Source organism: Tamandua tetradactyla, chromosome 4 (assembly GCF_023851605.1).
Source record: "Tamandua tetradactyla isolate mTamTet1 chromosome 4, mTamTet1.pri, whole genome shotgun sequence".
Classification (NCBI taxonomy): domain Eukaryota; kingdom Metazoa; phylum Chordata; class Mammalia; order Pilosa; family Myrmecophagidae; genus Tamandua; species Tamandua tetradactyla.
The window spans coordinates 125,988,989-126,011,915 of record NC_135330.1 but is presented as its reverse complement, the minus strand read 5'-3'; the positions used below and the strand labels follow the sequence as shown (position 1 = coordinate 126,011,915).

Here is a 22,927-nt window from a genome sequence, read left to right as displayed (position 1 = left end):
ATGTGTTGTCAATAAACAAAATTTTGAAATTGAAATTACCCTTGGGGTTCTGGATATTTACTTATTCCTATTTAATTTTCACTAGCTACTGCTGTCAAAATTTCTTCATTCTGACAGATGATATAGATGGGTGATGGGTTGGGAGCAACTGCAGGAGTAACTGCTCCATGCTTTCAAAAACAGCTGTGAACAGGTGAATTCACTGCCCTCCCTCCTACGTGGGACATGACTCCCAGGGGTGTAAATCTCCCTGGCAAGGTGGGACAGAAAGCCTGGGATAAGCCTGTACCCAGCATCAAGAGATTGAGAAAGCCTTCTTGACCAAAAGGGGGAGGAGAGAAATGAGACAAGTCTAATAGAGTTTCAGTGGCTGGGAGATTTCAGAGTCAAAAGGTTATCTTAGAGGTTATTCTTACGGATTATATAGATATCCCTTTTTATTTTATGGTGTATTGGAGTGCCTAGAGGGAAGTACTTGAAACTTGTTGAGCTGTGTTCAATAGCCTAGATTCTTGAAGACGATTGTATAAAGATGTAACATTTGCAGTGTGACTGTGTGATTGTGAAAACATTGTGTCTGATGCTCCTTACATACAGGGTATGAACAGATGAGTAAAAAATATGGATAATAAATAAATAATAGGAGGGACAAAAGATAAAATAAATTGGGTAAATGGAAACACTAGTGGTCAATGAAAGGGAGTGAAGGTGTATGGTATGTATGAGTTTTTTCCTTTTCATTTCTTTTTCTGGAGTGATGCAAACATTCTAAAAAACGATCATGGTAATGAACACACAACTAGGTTATGATATTGTGAGCCATCGATAATATACCATGTATAGAATGTATGTGTGTGAAGATTTCTCGATTAAAAAAAGGGAGAAAAAGGGCTGTGAAATTAAAGCATTTTTTCTTTGTTATATGCTTTGAGATTAACCCTGTTTATAGCTCATTATTGTCATAGATTTTCATGTTGAGAGTTTACACTGCTAAGACTCTTAAACGATAAATTCAAAGAATACTTCCGTGAAAATGAATTTCTAATTTCTCCTAACATTCTAGTAGTTGCCTTCTTTATGGTTCTTTTGTTATAACTCTTCCTTTCTTTTTCTTCTGTTTTTTTAAAATGACTTTCAGTTGCCATTCAGAATGTTATTGGAACACCATAGCTCTCCAGTCCTACACTGAGCTCATTAGTCTTTGATAGCCAAGACAGTGTTCTAGGTTCCTTGGCAAGTGAACAGAATAGAAATCCCTGATGTTGAAAGAATATGTGCAATGCATCCTTCAGGTTTTCTTTTTTCCTTTTCGTGTTTTCTCACTTCTTTGCTCTTTTTCTTTGATTCATTTGAAAAGCCAAATTTTGACTTAACTAATGAGAAAAAGGACCCTGCCATTATTAGCATAGATCCCAATATTTAGGCCTCAGAACATGGCTTTGAGAGTTTTTCGGGCAACCATTCGGCCTTGAGGATCAGGTTACAGCTGAATATTAGACTAATAACAGGAATTAACTCCAGATGATCTGTCACATTCCTTTCCAACTTAATTATTTTGTTTACTAAAATACATTTATTTCATATCAGACAAAATGTTAATTTATATGAATTTGGAAGAAAGCACAGATGAAAGGAACTTCTAAGAAAAAAATTATAGTTCAAAGATCTGTTTTTAGGTTATCTTTTCTGACTTTGCTTTGTCAGGGTTTTTCTTGAACTCATAGCACTTTGTTCTGCATTACATCACAGAGTTACTCTATCTTTTCAAGGTACCTGTCTCTAATGCCAGATAGACTCATTACTCACACAAATCTAGGTTATATTTTTCTAGGAAAATTAATTGCTTTATGCTGGCTACATATGGTTAGCTTGTCAGCAGGAAAGCTTTAACATATTTTGGGGCGGTCTAATGTTGGCATTTAGGCAGTCCTTTTTCTGATTGTTCATGAAGTAGTACATTAATATAGGCTGGAACTAATATTTTGGAATGCTAATGTTTTGCATAGGGTACAGGAGAATTCCTTCTCATATTTATTCCAAATTGCCTAATAACTGATTTCATAATTGTGGATCAAGGCATAGTCTGAAAATAAAAGATACCATGAGCCAATTATACACCCTCAGAACGGCCATAACTACATGTACTGCATGTGAATTCTCTCTTGTATGTCTTCCTGTTCTAGGTATTAATAGAGCATTATGAGTCAAATACAATATGAGTATCTACCATTTGCAACATTTCATTATGAATAAAAATTCCAGGCAAGTGAATTCATTTGGGGGTATACAATATATTTGAAGACAAATCAAATGACTTCATCAGCGATAATCACTATTTAACCTTCTCTGTGTGTTAGAAGTAACACCACCTCCACCACCACCACCATTAAATGATTCCTGTCCTCTAAAAATTATAATTGGATCTCACTTTTTCTTTCTGTAATTTTACATTACTTAGTTTATCCTATACAATCTGTATTTGTAATGCTTCTTTTCTTGAAATTTAATGCCTTTTTTTGAGCTGACAGTATTTTTACTCTTTTGTAGGAGAAAAAAAATTCTCTAGACAGAGAAATTTGAAGACTTTCCTTACACTTAAAGTACTTTGTAGAGAAGACTTCTAATTAACTGTATCAGTTTAGCTCTTAGCATCTTGGACATTTGCATATAAATGTTTAATAGGGCCAGTAGCTGTGGAGAATATTAGATATAAATTAGATATTTATATTATTTGCTAATGAATCATTTCAGTCATTGTAAGGACAGGTCCATTTGAAGATACTCTCTTAGAGGTACCTACTGGAAGCTAATTCATTATTGCTTAATTTTTGTTAGTTGATGACTAGGCTGCATTATATTGTTACATCATTTTAAGGCAATGTCTGTATTATCATATTGGAATATAAAAAGATTCAAGCTTTTGAATAGTACATTTTACATTTAATAGCAGTCATCACTATATTATGAGCAAATAGCTTTCTGTCTCCTGGGCAATCATGTTTTTCATTATATTGGCATTCTGCAAGCTTCATTTAGCATTGGCTTCTGGCCTTTCCCTTAGGGTCTTTGACTAATAGAACCAGTCACTACTTCAACTGTACTGCCTTCTGTCATTGTTTATCCTCTGACCTTCCCTCAATCTACTTTTGATACTTACAATAGTTGTTGGAGTTCAACAATTTAGTTATTACCACCCCATCAATATGTTTTACATTTTAGTTTCAAATCCTCTAAAGCATTTGGGCAAGGAATTCACAGATAGCATAAATTCTATTCCTCTCCAGCCTTTGGATAAGCACCTATTCCCCCACTAGTATTGGTAGAACGTGAGGAAGTGAGTTTAAAGGCAAGAACTTGCTGGTTCTCTAGTCCTCTTTTTCTTTTTTGACACTCTCAAAACCCCCATATTCCTAACAGCACCAAATTGGGTTAACTTTGCAAAGGATATGTGGCTTGGCACTACTATCTTCTGCTAGTCCCATGTTTCCTAACTCGGAAAGCTAATTTGGTATGTGTCAGTAGTCATTCTGCTTTCCTGTGTTTCTGAAGAAAGTCAATTTAGTACAAATTGGGACCTATTCACTCTCTGTCTATCTAACATATACTGTTAGTCAGTAGGACTTCTGTGAACAGCAATTGCTATTTGGAAAAAAAAAAACTCTCTTTAGGTCTTTTAAAAAATGTTTTAAACATGACTCAGCATATATTAGTATTGTATAAAAATTATAAAAAATAATGATATGAATGCTTTGTGCTTCATTGCCTATGTATCCTGTTACCTTTTAAAAATAATTATATTTGCTTAACTAAACTTTTACTCCTTTAATCAATTCTTTTCATTGAGCGTTTAAATTGTTAATTTCTTTTTTCTATAAGTATGATTCTGGCTTCTTTACAAAAAGAAGCAGAGTTTTTCTCCCTTACTGCTATCAGTTTTAGGGGACATATTGCTTCTTTGGTACTGTCATACCAATAAATCATCCCAGATTACTTGCAGTCATATAGTACTAAAGTATACCATGCATTTTAAAGGAAATCTGCTCTCTTCTTTTCCATCAGATGAGCAATGTGAAGAGACTACGGCCACGGCTCAGTGCTATTCTCTTTAAGCTTCAGTTTGAGGAGCAGGTGAACAACATCAAACCTGACATCATGGCTGTCAGTACTGCTTGTGAAGAGATAAAGAAGAGTAAAAGCTTTAGCAAGTTGCTGGAACTTGTATTGCTAATGGGAAACTACATGAATGCTGGCTCCCGGAATGCTCAAACCTTTGGATTTAACCTTAGCTCTCTCTGTAAAGTGAGTTTATTTTTTAAAAACACATATTTGTCAGAACATTTACTTTTATGTCAGCAATGATTACATTATTTAAATATTTTTATTTTGATGTGCTCATTATCAAGAACTTGGATTGAACCATGAACTCAAACCTAGTGTAAACTGAGCTAGTTTACTCAACCACTGAACTAAATCCAACTGTCATTTTCTCTCATTTCATCTAAAAATCTAACTGAAGGATTTTGTTTAATAACAAAAAATAACAAGCTTAAACCTAAGCTCTCTCAGACTTGTGAAATGGGACATCAAACTTTTATTTAAGCCTTATATACCTTCTGTTCAAGTACCTGCACATGATGATATATATATTGAGTATTGTTCAGGATTGCCCCTATGACTTTTCCCTTTAAGTATTTAAATAGTTACAAGTTTCTTTGCATTTTTGTAAGCAAACAAAAGTAAGGGATAAAATGTGAGTGTTTTATATAAAGAAAGGGAAAATGGTTATATTAGGCATAAACATATCAGATCTAATTGTTGGTTTTGAAATATTTGTCTATTTAAATATAATTTTAGAGGATATCAGCAAGTATATCCAATGCTTTATATAACAGCTCTTTCCTGAAGAATGGCCCATAATAATAGAGCTTTACTGATCTGCTAATAACCAATTCTTCCCAGTTACACATCACAAAAAATGCTTTCTTTTGTTCTTGACCTTGTAACAGCTACACTCTCTGATTAAGGAATTTGACTGTTGCTGTTGCCATTTAGGTAGTGAAAGTGAGAAACTAGTTCAGCTCTAGCTATGTGTTTACTAAATGGTTAGTCTCTTCATGCTTTGTGAATTTTCTTACACAATTTCCCGGACCTAAGCCTCCCATTGGTATATATTGCCTTGCGAGCTTTCCCCATTCCCATTGTTTTTCAATTTTTCTCTTCTTGATTTCTTGGCCTTCTCTATTTAGTTAATATTCCTAGCATAGGTGAGGCAATTCCTAAAATGAGTACTGAAGACTTCACACATTTACCGAGTGATTACTCAGCCTGAAATCCTGTGCCACATGCTTTATCTGATCATCTTATTTAATATATGTGATTAACACTTACCTGGCATATGTGGAACTCGTATTTTTCACATGTAAGCCGTTAATTAAGTGCTATAATGGAACTATTATAAAACTTAAGGCAGCAGAATTAAGAGAGAGGTTAGTGAAGGGAGGGCAGTTAAATGTTCAGAAGGAAAAGGAATTTGAACTGTATCTTGAAGGGTAAATAGGTGTTCCCCAAGAATAAGAGGCATTCTAAGCACGAGTCATCGATTCACACAGAGTTGTGATAGGATGTCATGTGTGAGTATATTGCGTGGTCTAATATGGTTGGTACCTAAAGAGGAGAATAATAGGAAATGGGCTGGGCTGGTAAATTGCTCTAGACAGGAAGAAGCCTGGAATGTCATATTTTACTGCATAGGTATCATGGAGATATGTCAATTCTGCAAGGCAAGCGATGTGATCAGATATTTTGTAGGAAGATAATTCTACACAGGTGAATCAAAAGTTGAATGAGTTCACCGAAGTTGTGGTAGGGCTAATTTTAGAGAAAAGTACTTAATTTCCTTTTTCTCTAATGGAACCTTAGCTGGTGATTTCTTTGAAATTGCAGAGGGCTCTTCTTATAAGAGCCCTATAAGAAATACTAATGCCTGGGCCCCCAACCAGGTCAGTTACCTCAGAGCATGTGGATGTGGAGCCTCATTATTCATACTTTAAAAAGATCCACCAGGTGATTTTAATGTACAAACTGAATGGAGAATCACTTTTGTCTTCTGTCCTACTTATTAACACCAGAATGGAAAATGCCTGATTGGCAGTGTGGAGCTAACAATGACAACAAAGAACATACCAAATTACTAGAAAAACTAACCACCACCACCACACGCAAAAATCAATCAATAAAAAATAAAAAAAAAACTCTACTTCTTTATTCATGGATGAGTAGAAATATTTCCAGGGACTACTGCTTTTCTTTCATGCCTAGCTGAATAGTATTCTGATAAAGAAGACTTTTAAAAGAAGCATGGATTTCAGTCAGAGTGGAACTGAAATAACTTGATAGTCACTGTCTGAATTATTTTGTGCTGCTCTGTATTGTACAATGTACAGACAGAGTGTCGTAGTTATAAAAGTATGAGATGGAATAGCTCTGCTTATCACAGATAGTTTGTATTTTATTTACCTGTTACCATCATACAGGTTACTATTGTAAATCTTTTCTGTGAAATTTTGATCGTTGTTCATCCCCTTTTCCTTTACACTATGAGTTTATTTTTTTTAAGAATGATCTCTGCCAAACAAGTCCATTGTTTCATCTGCATTCACTATGTATTTTAGAGGGACTTTTATTCTTTATCAGATTGACAAAATCGTACCAGTAAATTTTGGCATCCTTTGAAAGTAAAGCAATTTTTAGCCAAAGATTCACAAGTAACAAATGCCTGTCTTATTTTACATCCAGCCAATTAAATCACTGAAGTACTGATTTCCAAAGCAATGTGAGACTATTTAGAATTCTTAACCCTCTTTGACTTTTTCATTAGCACATTGAATCTATAGCATTTTCCAAGAAATATGTAATCAGTTTTACTAAGTAGTGTTTTTTGATAAATTCTATTCATACCACCTTTGTGGATTTTTTTTTAAATTTCTATTAAGCATTATAAATCATTTGTTTAATAAAATTGCAAGAGAGAGCTTTTGCTCAGAAACAACAAACACATTGCTTTTGTGCTGTTATCTCACTTCTCTCACTCGTAACAAGCATTGCTATTCTTCAAACTCCCTTGCCCACCAGGGTTACCCACCGGTAGACTTCTCCTCAACACTGCTTTAGACAGTACTACTCATCAGGTGGCTCTCAAGATGAATGTGACCAGCCATCACTGGTTTAGTCCAGGCCCTGTTTTTATAAATTTGAGAAATAAAAAGTCAAAAATTAATTAGACAAAGCACCTCAATTCTGATACTCTAGGAAGCTTATTGTTTACCCTTCTTTTTTGTTAAAGATCTGTACCATTTTTACATTTTTTTAAATCAGAGGTAAAACATGCAGCATTATCATCCACATCGAAATTCTTTGCCAATGCTATGTACAAACATCTGTCTTTGGAGGGAGGTGAGGTATGATGATGAAACGGGTGCATAGGTGGTTTTGAAACATGGTTCCAGTGTAGAGAGAGGCGGACTACCAATACCACAGCAACAAACTCTGAAAATACCATGGGGGATCTATCAGGTATGGAGTTTTAAGTGTTATAAAGTTCAGAAGTTCCTGTGTTTTTTTCTAATTAAAAACAAAAACATTTACTTTAAAATTAATGTATTAGATCTATTTATATTATTGATCACATGTTCACTTTCTAAGTATTGATTCCAATTTTTATTGATCATTCCCATTAGAAATTCTTACTGTTAGATTAAGAAATCTATGCATTATGGTAACACTTGAGTTACATAGCTGTATTTGGACAAACACTATTGAGTTTTTAAAAACCACACACAAATGAGGATATTTTTATAACTCTTGATATATATCACTAAATTGTTTTCCAAAAGGATATTAATGATTTTGGGTATGCCATGTGCAGTATACAAAAGTGCCGGTGTCACTGCAGCCCTGCCATTAATAGGTATTTTTGGTTAAAGTGCTCTTGTTTGGGGGAAGGAGCTGATATAGTTGGTGAAAAATATTATCTCGCATTTTTAGTGTCTTTGATCACCAGATAGCGTAGCATTTTTCTGTGTATTTGTATTCCACTTGTATTTCTTCCTTTGTAAATTATTTATTCCTGTTCTTTTTCCCATTTGTCTATTATGATCATAATGTTTTCTTATCTCTAAATATTAAACGGAATGGATAAATAGTCCATTAAAAATTCAAATAGTCTTTTTACAAAGAGTATTGAGCAGTTTCAAATATTTTGTGGAATAAGGTGAATTATAAGAAATCCAAGTTTTTTAAAGCATTTTCTTATTTAGTGCTTTAACATTCACGTTATTATCACTTTAAATTGAAAATTAAGCAATACATATAAGTTGTTTTTATATATGAGTGCCTTAAAATAATTTAATTAATGTACCTAATATCTGTTGATCTCCAATATCTTTAAAATCATTATAAAAGTTTTTTATAGATATTAATGGCAACGAGTATAGCGTAGATGATGCTAAGCCTCATGTTTCACTGATCTCAAATTTGTTTTAGAGGAGATGCCCAATCTATTTGAAATAATAATTAATATATATATATATATATATATATATATATATATATATATATATGTAACAAAAACGATAACCACTTGGTAAATGGAAATTGGTTTTGTACCTATTAGCACTGTCTATGTTCACTAAAACCCAAGAGCAAATATGATACCATCATTGTCAGTACATCTGCATACATTCATATTCATGTGGCTACCTTTAACTTATTCTTAGAGATGATAATACACACACGCGGTTTACTGAAAAATAAAGAATATAAGATGCTATATGATATTAATAAATACACATGTGTAAGTCTGTTAAAGGTTAAACTTTACAGATGCATTTTCCTCCAATTATATTGCTATAGTAGTTTGTCAGCAGTAATCTATTAGAAATATAAAAAAACAGGTTCTAGTGGCATTTTACTCACTTCATAGATAAAACAGTAGAAAGATTATCTTGCTCTCAGAGCTAGAAATGACCTCAGGGGAGAGGATGTCTGTTTTTGGATGATTTCCAGGACAGAATTAGCAGATCATAGGGCTGTAGTATTTTAAATCGCATCAATGCTCTTTTATTGTCTTATAACCATTTTCAACCCCTGTTTCTGAAAACTTCATTTCATTTTGGGAGTAATAATAAGCTAGAAAAAAAATAAAGTCTTTTCTAGAGAAACTACATTGCATAGTGGTTAAAAGCTTCAGATTCACCCAGAACATGTTTCAAATCTTGACTCTGCTAGTTAGTAGCTATGTGATCTGGCCAAGCTACATAATATCCCTGAATCTTGCTTTTCTTCTCTTAAAAAAAGAGTATAACAACAGTTCTTTCTTTGTAGGAATGTTGTGTATTTTAAGCACTTAACATGTATTATGTTATTTGGTCAGTCCAGGGCTCATCATATGTGCCAAACAAATGAGAGTTGCTGTTATCATCTTCGACTTAATCATTCACAAGTTGGGAGTCTTCTAGAAAGTTCATGGGGCCATTACAAGAGTCTCGTAATTGTGTCATGTTTCTGTTGTTGAGTAATGTCTGCAACATTTAAAGCCACTCGTGTTTAGATACATACATGGATTCTAGGAACATAATGTGGAGGAGTGGTACTTATTTGACATTATTCTTAAAATATAAATTATTCAAAAAGTAAGGGGTTATATAGTTCTTTGGATGCTGAAGACTACAAAGAAGGCACTTTTTTTTTTTATTTTAAGAATTTTCTTCCTTGAGAGTAAAACAATGGAATATTCTCTAAATGCCATCCAAATATGTGCTGAATACCTTAAAAAAATTTCTAAAACCTTATATTGTAGCTACAAAGGAGTTCTCTAGACAGACAACTAGGGCATGATTTATTATAGGATCTGCTTTTAACATTATTTTGTCTGGAACAAACAGAGTGATTGTAGAAACTCCATCTATCTTTTTGTTTATTTGACATCTATGCCACATTAAATGTACCTTAAAGAAACAATACACAAATAAGATTCTATTTAACAGAGATGATTACTCATCAGTAAGATAAATCTCTTGACAATAATATAAAAGGAGTCCTGTCAAGCTATGTCTGTTAAAATTTAAAGTGTATTTCTTAACCTGAACAAATTTTTAAAGCAAATATTTCAGCTTAGTTTTCTCTCAAGTGTTAATACTGCAACATGTGCTTAAATTATTCTTCCTCTTCATCAGAATTGGCACTGTCTCTCAAGGTTTTCTTATTCTAGCTCAGTGACTGGTTATGATATGAGTGATAAGAATAAATAGAAGATACCTTTTTAATTGTTAATGTTTACCAAGGAAATGAAAAAATAGCAGATAGATAAAGACATTCTTGATGAATATGTTTCATATTTATCTTATGATAATAAGATTTTGGGAGGATGGGGAAATTGTGTTTCCATTTACTGCTGTTCAGTAAGTATAATTTTTAATATTAGACTTATCAATAGGCTGCTTGCTAATCAGTTCAACTCTCCAAGCAGTTGCTAGCTGCTTAACTATATCACAGGTAGTACCGGAAAACTCTTTCTAGGCTTTGCAATTTATAAAGGTAGATGGTGTTCATTTTAACATTCCACACAGGTTATTTACCTGGATTGACATGAGAGGAGCATAAAAGGAAGGGTGATGACTGGTGGGTTTCAGGAGTTCAAAGTCCAGAGTCAGAACAGCATTCCCCAAGTAGTTAAATGTTGTAAGGAAAAAAAATAAAAGAGTTTTGTTACCAGGGTACTTTAAAAAAAGAAGATAGCTTTTATGCTAACTCTGGATCTCTGTAAGAGAAAACTATTATATTTGTGGAAGTTTGCCACTTTCACTCTGACCTTCTCTATTCTAACTTGACAATATGAATGAAATCATAGAGTTGAAAGATAATTTTTGCAAATCAGGTTTAACATTTTCAAGTTTATGTATTTTTCATATAATATATGTAATACTGTGTGTGTGTGTGTGTGTGTGTGTGTGTTTGTATTACATATGTTTTAACTGAAACCCAGATTGAGGTTCCAACTGACCTAAGCATGCAAAAATAACTTCTGAACTGAAATTAGAGCTAAGTTTCTTCATTTTTATTCTGGTAATGCTTTCAAAAGTAGATTTCACTACATGTACTAACACTGGTGCCTTATAATATACACTTAATATTTTTAATGTAGAAAGTGTCCAGTTCCATTTTCTTATTTTTGTTCTTGTGAAAACTAAAGTCCAATAAGTTGAGCAAGTCCATAACAGTAGTTAAGGGTGTGTTTTAGCACTGCCAGGTCATCCACACATTTGTGACATTTTTTACATATGGTGGTATCTACATAGAAGCCTATTTTAAAGTAAATTGTTGGAAAGGAAGTAAATAGGACTGTGCACAGTTAAGTGTGCCAAGAATTTCCAACTCTAAATTAAATTCTGTTAAGAAAAGAGTGATTACATTTCCTTATTTGTATCTACTCTGAATGATTACTCAATCGTAAAGAAAGCTACCAGATTATGTATGTGCCCTCCAGCCAAACCCTACCCCCAGCCACCTACCCCTAAATCATTATACAAAACCCAAGCTAATTCCTTTCCATCACTTAAGTTTTAGTTTAACCACCTTTCCCTTCTTGCCGTATTCCATGACTATTCCGAATTTGGATGGGTCCATGTTGCTCTTTTCCTCAAGCATCTGTCCTCCTTCCTTTCATTTTTCCACATTACTTTTTTATGTTATTTTGTTTTTTGAGTGCATGGTCCAGGAATCAAACCAGGGTCTCCCACATGGATGGCAAGCCTTCTACCATTGAACCACCTGTGCACCCTCCCTCCATTTTGACACTTGTTTGGGTTTATTTGATGAATTTCATTAGCTTTGTGACACTCAAGTAGAAATGTTCTGAAGTTATGTAAATTCCTTTGTACTTGGATGTCACCTAGAAGCTTCAAACTCAACTTGTCCAAAACATAAACAATCATCTTCTTTTCTACCCTACCCAAATCTGTTTGTCATTCTTTCTATCTTGTCTAAATTAACAGCATCACTTGGGTTTCCAGACCCACGATATCCTTTGGTCTCCATTTTTAGGGTACCGCCTCAGTTCAGGCTGCCTTCCTTCCCTGCCTGGGTCATCACCTCGGTTCTTTCTGCTTCTTAGTCCTGCTCTTATCTTTTATCCATACTTCGCTAGTGGGAGCTTACTAAGATTCACATCTGATCATCTCTCATGCATCTTAAAAGTCCCTTTCATTTTCTGGGGACAGATTTATTTCTTTCCACTCTAGCACATACATACTTTTTTTGTAGAGTTACTCTGACTCCCCAAAATACCATGTTATTCCTCATCTTTGGCCTTTTTTCAAATGTTGCTCCATCTGCCTATGACAAGGCCCTTTTAAATTTTCTCCTTCCCTTCCTTTGTTACATGCAACTTCCTGTCTGCTGAGATTGTTTAGGTATCATGTCCTCCTAGATGTACTTTGTGATCATTTAACTATACAATTTGTAACGCCAGGGTAAATACATATTTTCTTTTCTGTTTCCTTCACTAAACAGCTTATTGAGGAAATACTTGGTGTCTTACTATGTTGTTGTATCCTCAGTTCCTCCTATCTGATAGGCATTCAATAAATATAGGCCAATGAATGAATGACCCAAATTGTTTGTTTTAAATACTACTATTATAGACTTTTAAGTTATTTTTTTTTTCTAGGCATTTCACCGTATGTATTTTTTCCCATAAAACATGGCATGCTAAACTTAATCCTTCTTTACCACAATTATTAATTATTTTAATCAAAATACAAGAAAAAGTAGCTTTTTAAGTATTTATTTATTTTTTAAAAATGGAATTAGCTAATATTGCAATTTATTTCTTATCTAAATATATTTAGATTAATATTTAAGTAATTAGCATTATTTAAGTTTGCAGGTTATCAAAATATTTTTAATTCTGTATTTTTTTTCTCTCTTTTTCTGTTTAGCTAAAAGACACGAAATCAGCAGATCAGAAAACAACACTGCTTCATTTTCTGGTGGAAATATGTGAAGAAAAGTACCCAGATATCCTGAATTTTGTGGATGATTTGGAACATTTAGACAAAGCTAGTAAAGGTTTGTGATTTTATAGAAAACATTTGATTGTACTGTATCTTCATTCACACTTAAAGACAGAAAATGCCTTTTATTTATATATATTTTCCAGTTTTTTAGAATGTTTTCACACATATTATCTAATTTTAAAATAAAGGGCTTTGTAGGAGTTTAGGAGTTGTCCTGATGGGAATTATGAGTTTAATTTGTTTGGTTAGATAACAAGCCCCTATATTCAAAACTATATTATTTTGCAGTTTAAACCTTGTGAATACTTGGCAGCCCCACCCCCTGCTGCTAAACGCTTTTCCACTGTGGCTAGTGTGGATGCTCCCTAGATCTGTGTCATTTAACAGACACTGAGTGACTCATATACTTGAGCCTAGTACTGCCAATTGATGCCTCTCTTTGTTTGGATTTCAAATCTATCCGCACGGACCTTGCAAGCTGGAGCTCTTTGTCCTAAAAGAAACAAAACTGCCAAAGATTCTACTCACATCTTCCTAATGCCCAAATTTCTAATCTGTTTCCAGCCCTTTACTTTGAGCTTAGATCAAAGGATAAAGGGTCTTAGAGGGATGGGGGCATTCATTTTACACTTGATTATGACATGATTTATAGGCAATTTTGTGACCATTTTAAGAATCAATTTTTCATGTGTGTATTGCATTAATTTTATGGAAAAAAAGTTTGCTTAATTCCAAAAAACTGACATGAATACTTTTTGGTAGGAAACTTATTTGAAAGTGGTGAAATATCTGTATTCTTTCTGTGTGGACCACTGGTCATTAGTAATGTCAAATTATTTTTGTAATCTATTTATTTCCTTCCTAATATTGAAATTTCACAACTTAAAGAAAGATACTTTATTTTTTCCATAGTATAATTAATATTCATTCTTAAATAAAAAAGCACCATTAGCATTCAGTCCCTTTCAATTGTTTCTTCTATAAAATGGGGGTCATAGTAGTTTATTTGCACATAATCAGATAATTGAATGAAATGCCCTTTGAAGTTTTGTCCTGAGAAATATGGTTTCTTTGAAATATATACTTCTACTACCTGTTGAAAAAAAGTTGTAATTAGTCTGGACTTTCAATACCCAAAATAATCTTTTTACATTATTTTTAGCTACTACAACCTAATGTTCTAATGATAGCGTATTACTTTGCCCATATAATACCTTAAAATTAACAATATGCACATATATAGTTATTGGTGTTTTAATAAAATTTAAGAAGGAAAATTAAATCCAAATTATTTTTTCATAATAAACCATGTGAAATAGAGCCAGAGGACACACAAACAGAATGGGAAGCAATACTCACACTAACCCAGTAATTCTCAAAATAGCTTTTGAACCGATTAGTTCATTAACTCAGTTAAGTTAACTTTCCTAAAGTGAGATCTCTGAAATTTTGGAATACTTGAGCAAACAGAGTGAAATAGAATTGAAATTGAGCTTTCCTGGTATATGTTGAGCTTGCTAAGTAGTAGTAGATGAAAAGTGGGATAAAGTGCCTTGAAAATTAACAGGAGTTCTTTTTGTGGGGAAAAGATAATTAAGTAGTTGATAGGTTAGATCAACATTCAATCTTTAGCAAGAATGAATTCAGTGCAATAATTTTTTGTCAGTAACAGTTTGATTTACTTAACACTAAATAAGTAATCTAAGACTAAAGAGTTAAGTTGCAGCATTCTCTTTCAAATGTATTTTTTTATTATAGAACTTATTTTCTAAGTAATCTTTGATATAAATTGGGTTTTTAAAATATCATTTTTATGGCATTTAAGTCTAATTAAAGTCTTTATAAAATGACTTTTTGCTTTTTAAAACACTTAACTTCCATAAGGGCTTTCAGAGACGTAACTCGGAAATTTGATTCTTCTGTGTGTTTTCTGGTGTTTTAGCAGAACTTTCTGGGGCCTTAGGGGTGTTTACTTTCCATCCCTTATAGTGGAGGCATGCATATGTGTATGGGTCAGCAGATATTGTTAATGCATTTCATAGGGAGCAGCAGCTTCATATTTGAAATAGAAAGCTAATTTTCTATAGAGAGTCTCAATCAAGAGCTTTTTTTTATAGTGTAGGTAATTGTTGGGCATAATTTCTTTTTATGAATATATTGCCCTATTAATGAATAAAATTTTAGAGAAATAGATTAATGTTTTGGATGAAACACATCTGTTTGCTTTGGAGAATTTAGGTGCTCTTATATATCATCACTTTAAAGTTTCTAGATTTGAAATCTCTTCAGTGAGCTATCACATGAATTAAAAAGCACCTTTGTTTTTGAGACATAACAAGTCCTGGTCATTAGGTACTCTAGATCAGCAGGGGGACTTATATTGCAACTAATGAGCTTACCTGTATGACGGTTTTCAAAAATCTACTTCAATAGGGTGGTTTCTTTTCTAAGAGATAATGGTCTACAGCTTTTCTGTTGCTATTTTAGTGAAAATATTTGGGGCTATTACTGTATTTCTGTATACCCTTATAAAATTTCTTGTATGGACTTATAAGAGAGGAATACATTTTTCTCTAGACTAAATAATGGAAATGAATTGACTAATCTATGAAACAAAAACCCATATATTTATTAAATTTGGGATGGGATTTTATTAATGGGTAGAAAATATTACAGAACTGTATTGGTTGGATGTATCAAAATTAAAACCAAGGTAAGTGTCACCTTTCTCAGCCCCGTCTTTTTTAAGGTGATGATAGCTCTATCATATATTTCCATTATTTGACTCTGACTTTCAGTCGTCTCTGAATTACAGAGCACCACACTAGTTTACTCTGTAATTCATTTATTTATACACTCCTTTAATAAATATTTGTTGAGTGTTTACTCTGTGTCAGAAACTGTGCCCTTATTTGCTGCCAGCCCCATGTATCGTGTCTATGGCATAGCGTAAAACCAGTCCTTCACACATATATGGCTTCTGCCCCAGCTGGCTCTTCCCCTTACTTTGCTGCTGTTAGTAGGATAACACTGAGCCCATCTCTTTTTTTTTTTTTTTTTTTTTTACCTCCCCACAGCATCTCCTTAGGTGAGCTGATCTCTTAAGTTCCCAAGTATTTAAACACCATCATTAAGAGCATGACTTCCAAATTTTATATCCCAGTCTTTCTTTGTAAGCTCTGTATTTGTTGTAGATGACAACAACTTACTTGTCATTTCCGTCTGCATGTCTAATAGGTATTAAAATCATAATATGCCCTAAATGCAGCTCTTGATTCCTAAGGGCTTAACCACTCATCCCAAATTTTATCTACCTTAGAAAATCCTTCTTGTCCCCCTTTCTTCTGATTTTCTTTCTCTCATTTGCCTCTTCTGTTTACAACCTTCAGCACTTCAGCACAGAGCTGTGTGGTGGGGTCTGTCTCAGTTAAATGTCTGGGAGGTAGGCATAGAATGTTGTCTAGTTCTCTTCTTCAGGTAGCTTAGGTAAATGTTACTTTCCCTTTGGTGCTTTTTCCTGGTGCTGACTAGGAATCTCACCTAAATTTCTTTGTATGCTGTTCCTTCCATAAGTAAAAATTTACAGATTTTCCAGAAAATCCTTAGACCACTATATAAAAACTGTACTCTAGACTAGGAACTGTTTCTGGATCTGCTGGGAATGGAATTATCTACTGGAGAAAGAGTAATATTTAGTGTGTTTTTGGAGTAGATTCAATGATGGCTCATTTCTAATATTTGTCATTTTTCTCATTTTAGCTTTCAGGAACATTCTTTAATATCTTATATTCATTTTTTCCCCTCCATTTGATAGACTTCTTTCTGCTTGTCTTTATTTGTATATATTTAGATAGTAATTCTTCAGTATGACCCAAATATTTATCTGCCCCTGTACATCTCCTGGTTTGCAATTCTTACCATGCCTTCCCAACATTTTATGATAAATGCCTTGCTAAATACCAAATGTTTGTCTTTCATTCACCTACTGTGATCTCTTAGAACACCTAATTTCCAGGTGGCTGCCACCTGGAAACTGCATGGTATTTGAAAATTTCAAAATCAAATGCTATAACAAGCAGGCAGTGTTTCCAAACTCCTTGTGCTATGTAGCCTTCCAAAAACACTGATTAAAATTTATTAGGGAGTTTGATCAATTTTGAATGTTTAAAATTAGTTATTAATTTAATTGCAGATATATAAAAATATAAAAATACTTTAAGTGCAGATTATAAATAAAAAATATCATTGAGTAACAGAAGTAATAATACTGCTTACATTGTGTTAGTTGGCACCACTGTATCATGGGGGTAGTAGGTCGGGACCTCGTAATTTGTGGGGAGATACCTACTTCATTTGGTGTTTCAAATCAACTGAAGGATATTTGAGTTATATGAAAATATATATGAGTGCACATTTCTAACAATATTATGAAAGAAATGAACAGGACCCAATGGGTGGGGACAAATTTATAATAAAACAATTCTAGTTGTTGAAGACTGCTTTGTGAAATACTACTTTAATTGAGTTATCAATGAAAAGCACAAAATGCATTCTAACTTAAGACATTTTTCTTGTTTACTTATAGTTCTTTGGCTGTAGAATAAGGTAGCCTATGTTGAGTGATTTCCTACTTTATCAGATGAGTTGAAGAAACAGCCTGTGGGCCTGCAGTTTAGATGTTCATTAGTAATCAATTTAGGGATATCAAAGGTTCTTGTACAAATCGTGAGTTATAGTATGATTTTAAATAATCATATGTATGCCTCGTTCCCTTTTTTTGAATAGACATAACACACAAATTAGTGCACGTACAAGGAAATATTGAGTGATTTTAAATAAATATATTTGTGAATATTCACATGTAATTTCAGGGCTAGATCTATGGCATCTCCTGGATTTCATTTTAGAATGCATTCATTAAAATGTATAAAGGTTTTGTTTTGTTTTGTCTTTTTCTTTTATTTACTATATCCCTGTTTATTTTTTTCCCACTTATTCTTACTTTTGCTACTAGAATTGTTTTAATTTTATTATAAGCAAGTGGGGTGATAAAGGCTAGTAAAACTCTGGTTTAGCTGGTGACACTTTTTCCAAACAGGAAATATGGATAGATGATTTTACCCTTTCTTCATTATCCCTTGAAGTAGTGGAAACAGTTAACATCTCCTAGCTACACAGCACTGGTTCTACAGTTAGACTGTAAAATAGCAAGCTATATCAGGAAAGCTAGTTTATGACTCCTATATAGGCATGTCTCAGTGATCTAATTTGACTGGTAGCTATTTAATGAGTATATACTTAGGCACTATAAAATAATTTTTATATTATTATTACAGCCAAATATTGTAAAGGTAAATTTCTTTTTTTCTTTTTTTGTTTATTAATTTAAAAAATTAACAACAAACAAACAAAACATTAAGATATCATTCCATTCTACATATATAATCAGTAATTCTTAATATCATCACATAGTTGCATATTCATCATTTCTTAGAACATTTGCATCAATTTAGAAAAAGAAATAAAAAGACAACAGAAAAAGAAAACAATAACAGAAAAAAAAGGTTATACATACCATACCCCTTACCCCTCACTTTCATTTGTCACTAGCATTTCAAACTAAATTCATTTTAACATTTGTTCCCCCTATTTATTTTTATTTCATATGTTCTACTCTTCTGTTGATATGGTAGATAAAAGGAGCATCAGACACAAGGTTTTGGTAAATTTATTTTTTAAATATATTTCATATAGGTATACACATACTTATCAAAATGGTCATATATGTAAAATGTTACATTCAACAAATTAACGCTTTTAAGACAAAACGGTATGATGAAGTGTAACTGGACCGTTCGTAAGATTAAAAAATTTATGGAAAATATTTATAGTGCCACTACAAGAACAGTGTTCTGGTAAGGGGCTACAACGTCAAGCTTGTCTAATGAACAGCATTTTATTTAAATCCTGCTAGTTTATTTCTGGGATTATCTATATAGAACTGGCATCAAAAGTCTAAAGTGGAGGCTCGGACATGAGGTATGTAGGTAATTATTTTATAGTTCAAATATAAACTATTTTAGAAAGCAATATGGTGAAATAGAATGAACTTGGCCAAATTCAGGAGAAGGTTTAGGGATTCTTTAGACTGACATTGAAGAACACTGTGCATGGAGGAGCTACTTGCAACTAAAGATTGCTTTTTGAGATACTGAACTAGGAACATTTCCTGAATCTGTTACTGCTTGAGCTGATAGATGATGATGAAGAAGAAAACCACAACAGGAAGACCTCTCTATCTTTTGGGAGGTTAGCAGACTAAAAGTGGCATCAATACAGCATTAATCTTTTGGAGAAACTAACAGTTTACAGTGTTTGCAGGGTTTTGGTCAGCTATAGATTTGAAATAGCTACGCGAGCAGTTCTGTCACTGTCGCCCATGAGCCATAGCTAACATCAAATAACAGGGCAGCATCACCAGTGACAACAAGGTCTGGGAGCTCTTATAGCCTTTTGACTGTGAAGCAGTTTTTACTGGACCTCAGTTTTGCACCATGAAGTGGGAAATTATAAATAAGGTAGATGAAAAAAAACCCAGCATTTTGAAGTGTAGCTTAATGCAACAAAACTGTATACTACAAAGAAACCTAAGGAGTAGATGGAATGAACATATTTAGAGCATTCTGCTGAATCTCCTTGCTGGCAAGATTGATATGCAGTAACTTCTGGGGTGAAGAAGTGTGGAGATGATCAGATGCTGCAGAAAGTAATCACCAACTGCTCACCAGAAATCAGACTGTATTTATGTGACTTGCAAAATCTTGAGTTAATAGTTCTTGTTGTCACTGCTGTAACTACATGCAGCTTCCAGCAGCATTTTTGAGTATTATGAAACAGTTAATGGAAAGCATTTATCACTGAATCATGGGATAGTTGAATGTTTAAGGGTGATGAGCTTGTGAAATACCCTTTTCTTATTTTTTTTTATTTTCATCATATGAAAACACTAACCAGCTAAAAATTAAATTCATGTATCCTCAGAATTTAGGGAAATTTTTTTACTCACAGGTAATGATGGCCATAATAACTATAAAAATTATTTAAGTGGTAGTATGCAAATGTAATCCCAGTTTAATTATAGGGGATGATAGTATGGGAGAGCATAGACTCTGAAACTAAACAACAGGGGTTTAAAATCTAATTCTGCCTCTTACTAGAAGTATGACCTTAGATAAGTTACTTGTCCTCTCTGGGCCTCAATTTTCTTGTCTATAAAATAGGAATAATTGTAGTAATTAACTCAAAGGTTTGTTGTGAGGATTAAATAGGTTAATATGTTTAAATATGTATACAGCTTAAACAGCACCTAGTAAGCTCTATATAAATATTCTCAACATATTTTGTAATTGTTACTATTCTTCAGTGATTATTTCTAGTTGACATGCATCTGTCTGTGCTGTCATTAAAGATGAGATAAACATGGGTATATGTGAATATTATATTCTTATAGAATGATAATATATACTCTCAAAAGTTAATTGAACAAATTCCAACTGTGTGTTGCCTGAAAGTTATCCAGAGCTTTAGAAATTCTGTAAACACCAAAAATTTTGTAGGTTAATGTTGTTGAAAATTTTTGTGCTTTTCCAAAAATTAAAGAATCATATATATATAAAGATAAATGGACAAGTCATATGTGTATAGTTCAATGTATTTTCCCAAATTGAACATACTTGCATAAGGAATGATATTTGGAAAATGGTTTCCATTTTCCCTCCTCTGCTTCAACCCAACACTATTTTTATTTCTTATTCTGAAATTGGCATAAGATTTCTTCTGGAAAAGAGATCTATTATTAAACAACTTTTTAAAACAAGTGATTTCCAGCAATTCTCTTGCACCTATGAAATTATTTTTTTCTGGATGTGTTTGTATGTGGTTTAAAAAATAGATTTACCCACCCAGAATTATTAAGAAATGCTGTATGGATGCACTTAGGATAAACGGTATAAGTAATAGAAATGCCTAAAAAGATGTTTATTTGCATGCACAGAAAAATCTAAAGAAAATATAATCTTGGGTGATCTTTCTCTCTCCCCCTGAAGAGATTATTTAGATTGATCATTTGATCTTTTTTTTTTTTTATAGCTCAGATGCAGCTTCATTCAGTGTTTTAACATAATTACATTGCAATTAGGTAGTATTGTGCTGTCCATTTTTGAGTTTTTGTATCTAGTCCTGTTGCACAGTCTGTATCCCTTCAGCTCCAATTACCCATTATCTTACCCTATTTCTAACTCCTGATGGTCTCTGTTACCAATGACATATTCCAAGTTTATTCTCTAATGTCGGTTCACATCAGTGGGACCATACAGTATTTGTCCTTTAGTTTTTGGCTAGTCTCACTCAGCATAATGTTGATTCATATGCTCTTTTATCATGTAAAAATGACCACTTCTGTGATGGCAGTTTTTCAGTTGCTGTCTGCCACACTACATATTTTAAAGATAAAAGACCCAGTGCTCATTTAGTTTTTTATACATTTTCACCCTATAGAAGGAGAACTCCTTCAAAACAGTTTATTGATCTCTCACTTTGTGGCAGACGCTGGGTTACGAACTGGTAGGTTGACTTTAAGTAACCTAAACAAAATTATTGACTTACATTCATCCATTTTTTCGTCTGTTCTTTGAGTATGTCTTCCTTCCCAGGTACTGTTTTGGGTACTAGAAAGAGCAGTGAACATAAAAGAAGTTACATTTTAGACGGGGTTTACAGAACATAAAACAGAAAAAGATATCAATGTATATTATATTATATGGATAGTTCTGGAATGCCAGAGCAAGGTTGTTTGGCAATTTTCACTTGAGTGTTCAGAGGTGTCAAGAGAAGGTAGACTTTGAGTAAATACCTAAGGGAGGTGGGGAGGACATTTTGGGTGTTTGAGTGAAGCACATTCCAGGGAGAGAGAAGAGCAAGTGCATAACCTTCAGGGCACCAGAAAGAGTCTTGGGGACCAAGGGAGTGAGGGGAGACAGTAGGAGATAAGGTCAGAAAGGTAACAAGCGAATGATCCTGTAGGACTTTATTGGCAGTTGGAAGGATCTGAAGTAGGAAGCCATTGAATCCAGGAGTGATATCTGACTTTTAACATTCTGAAAGGATACTTTGGCTGGTATGTTGAGAAAAAATTGAAGAACAATGGCAGAAGCAGTGAGACCACTTGAATGTTGTAATATCCGGAGGAGATAAGCTGATGGGTTGGACCTGAAGGAGGAGCAAGAGTAGTGAGAAGTCTTTAGACAATGAAAGTATTTTGAGAGTAGAACTAACAGGATTTACTTATGCTTAGATGAGTGGGGTATGAAAGAAAGAGAGGAAAGAAAGAAAGTTTCTAGCCTGAGCAGCTAGGAAAGGTGGACTTGCATTAGGAGCAGATTATAGGAGAAAATAAGGAATTACAATTTGAGAATGGGAGTAAAAATCCTACTAAATATCAAGGGGAGATGGTCAGTTGACAGCTGGAGCTCAGAGAAAAGCTCTAGGCAGGAGAAAAAAAATTGGAATTTTCAAGTATGGGGAGATATCGTCCAGTACTTGTTAGGCAGACATTACGTTCAATAGCATATAGGAAAACAAGTTTCATCCTTTGAAAGCTGTCAACCTAAATCTATATGTACGATTCACCATGGGACATATTAGAAACATTAGCATCCCTCTCTTGTGTGTATGCACATAAAGCCATTGTCCTGAGGGAACATGCTATATTTGTTGCAGAGATCTCAGTTATGGATCTCTCTTGTCTAATACTTACATGTGCTTGAGAATCTTATTTGTAAGAAAGAGATTCTCAA

At 33.5% G+C, this 22,927-nt stretch overlaps 1 protein-coding gene across 6 annotated transcripts in view; it reads left to right on the top strand.

Moving 5' to 3' along the window:
* DIAPH3 (diaphanous related formin 3) overlaps window positions 1-22,927 on the top strand; it is a 609,701-nt gene that overhangs the window by 352,056 nt on the left and 234,718 nt on the right. For all 6 annotated transcript variants that reach the window (XM_077158393.1, XM_077158392.1, XM_077158397.1 and 3 more), the window contains 2 exons: window positions 4,060-4,299; window positions 12,996-13,125. In XM_077158393.1, coding sequence (XP_077014508.1) covers window positions 4,060-4,299; window positions 12,996-13,125 — 370 coding nt within the window. The remainder of the gene's footprint in view (window positions 1-4,059; window positions 4,300-12,995; window positions 13,126-22,927) is intronic.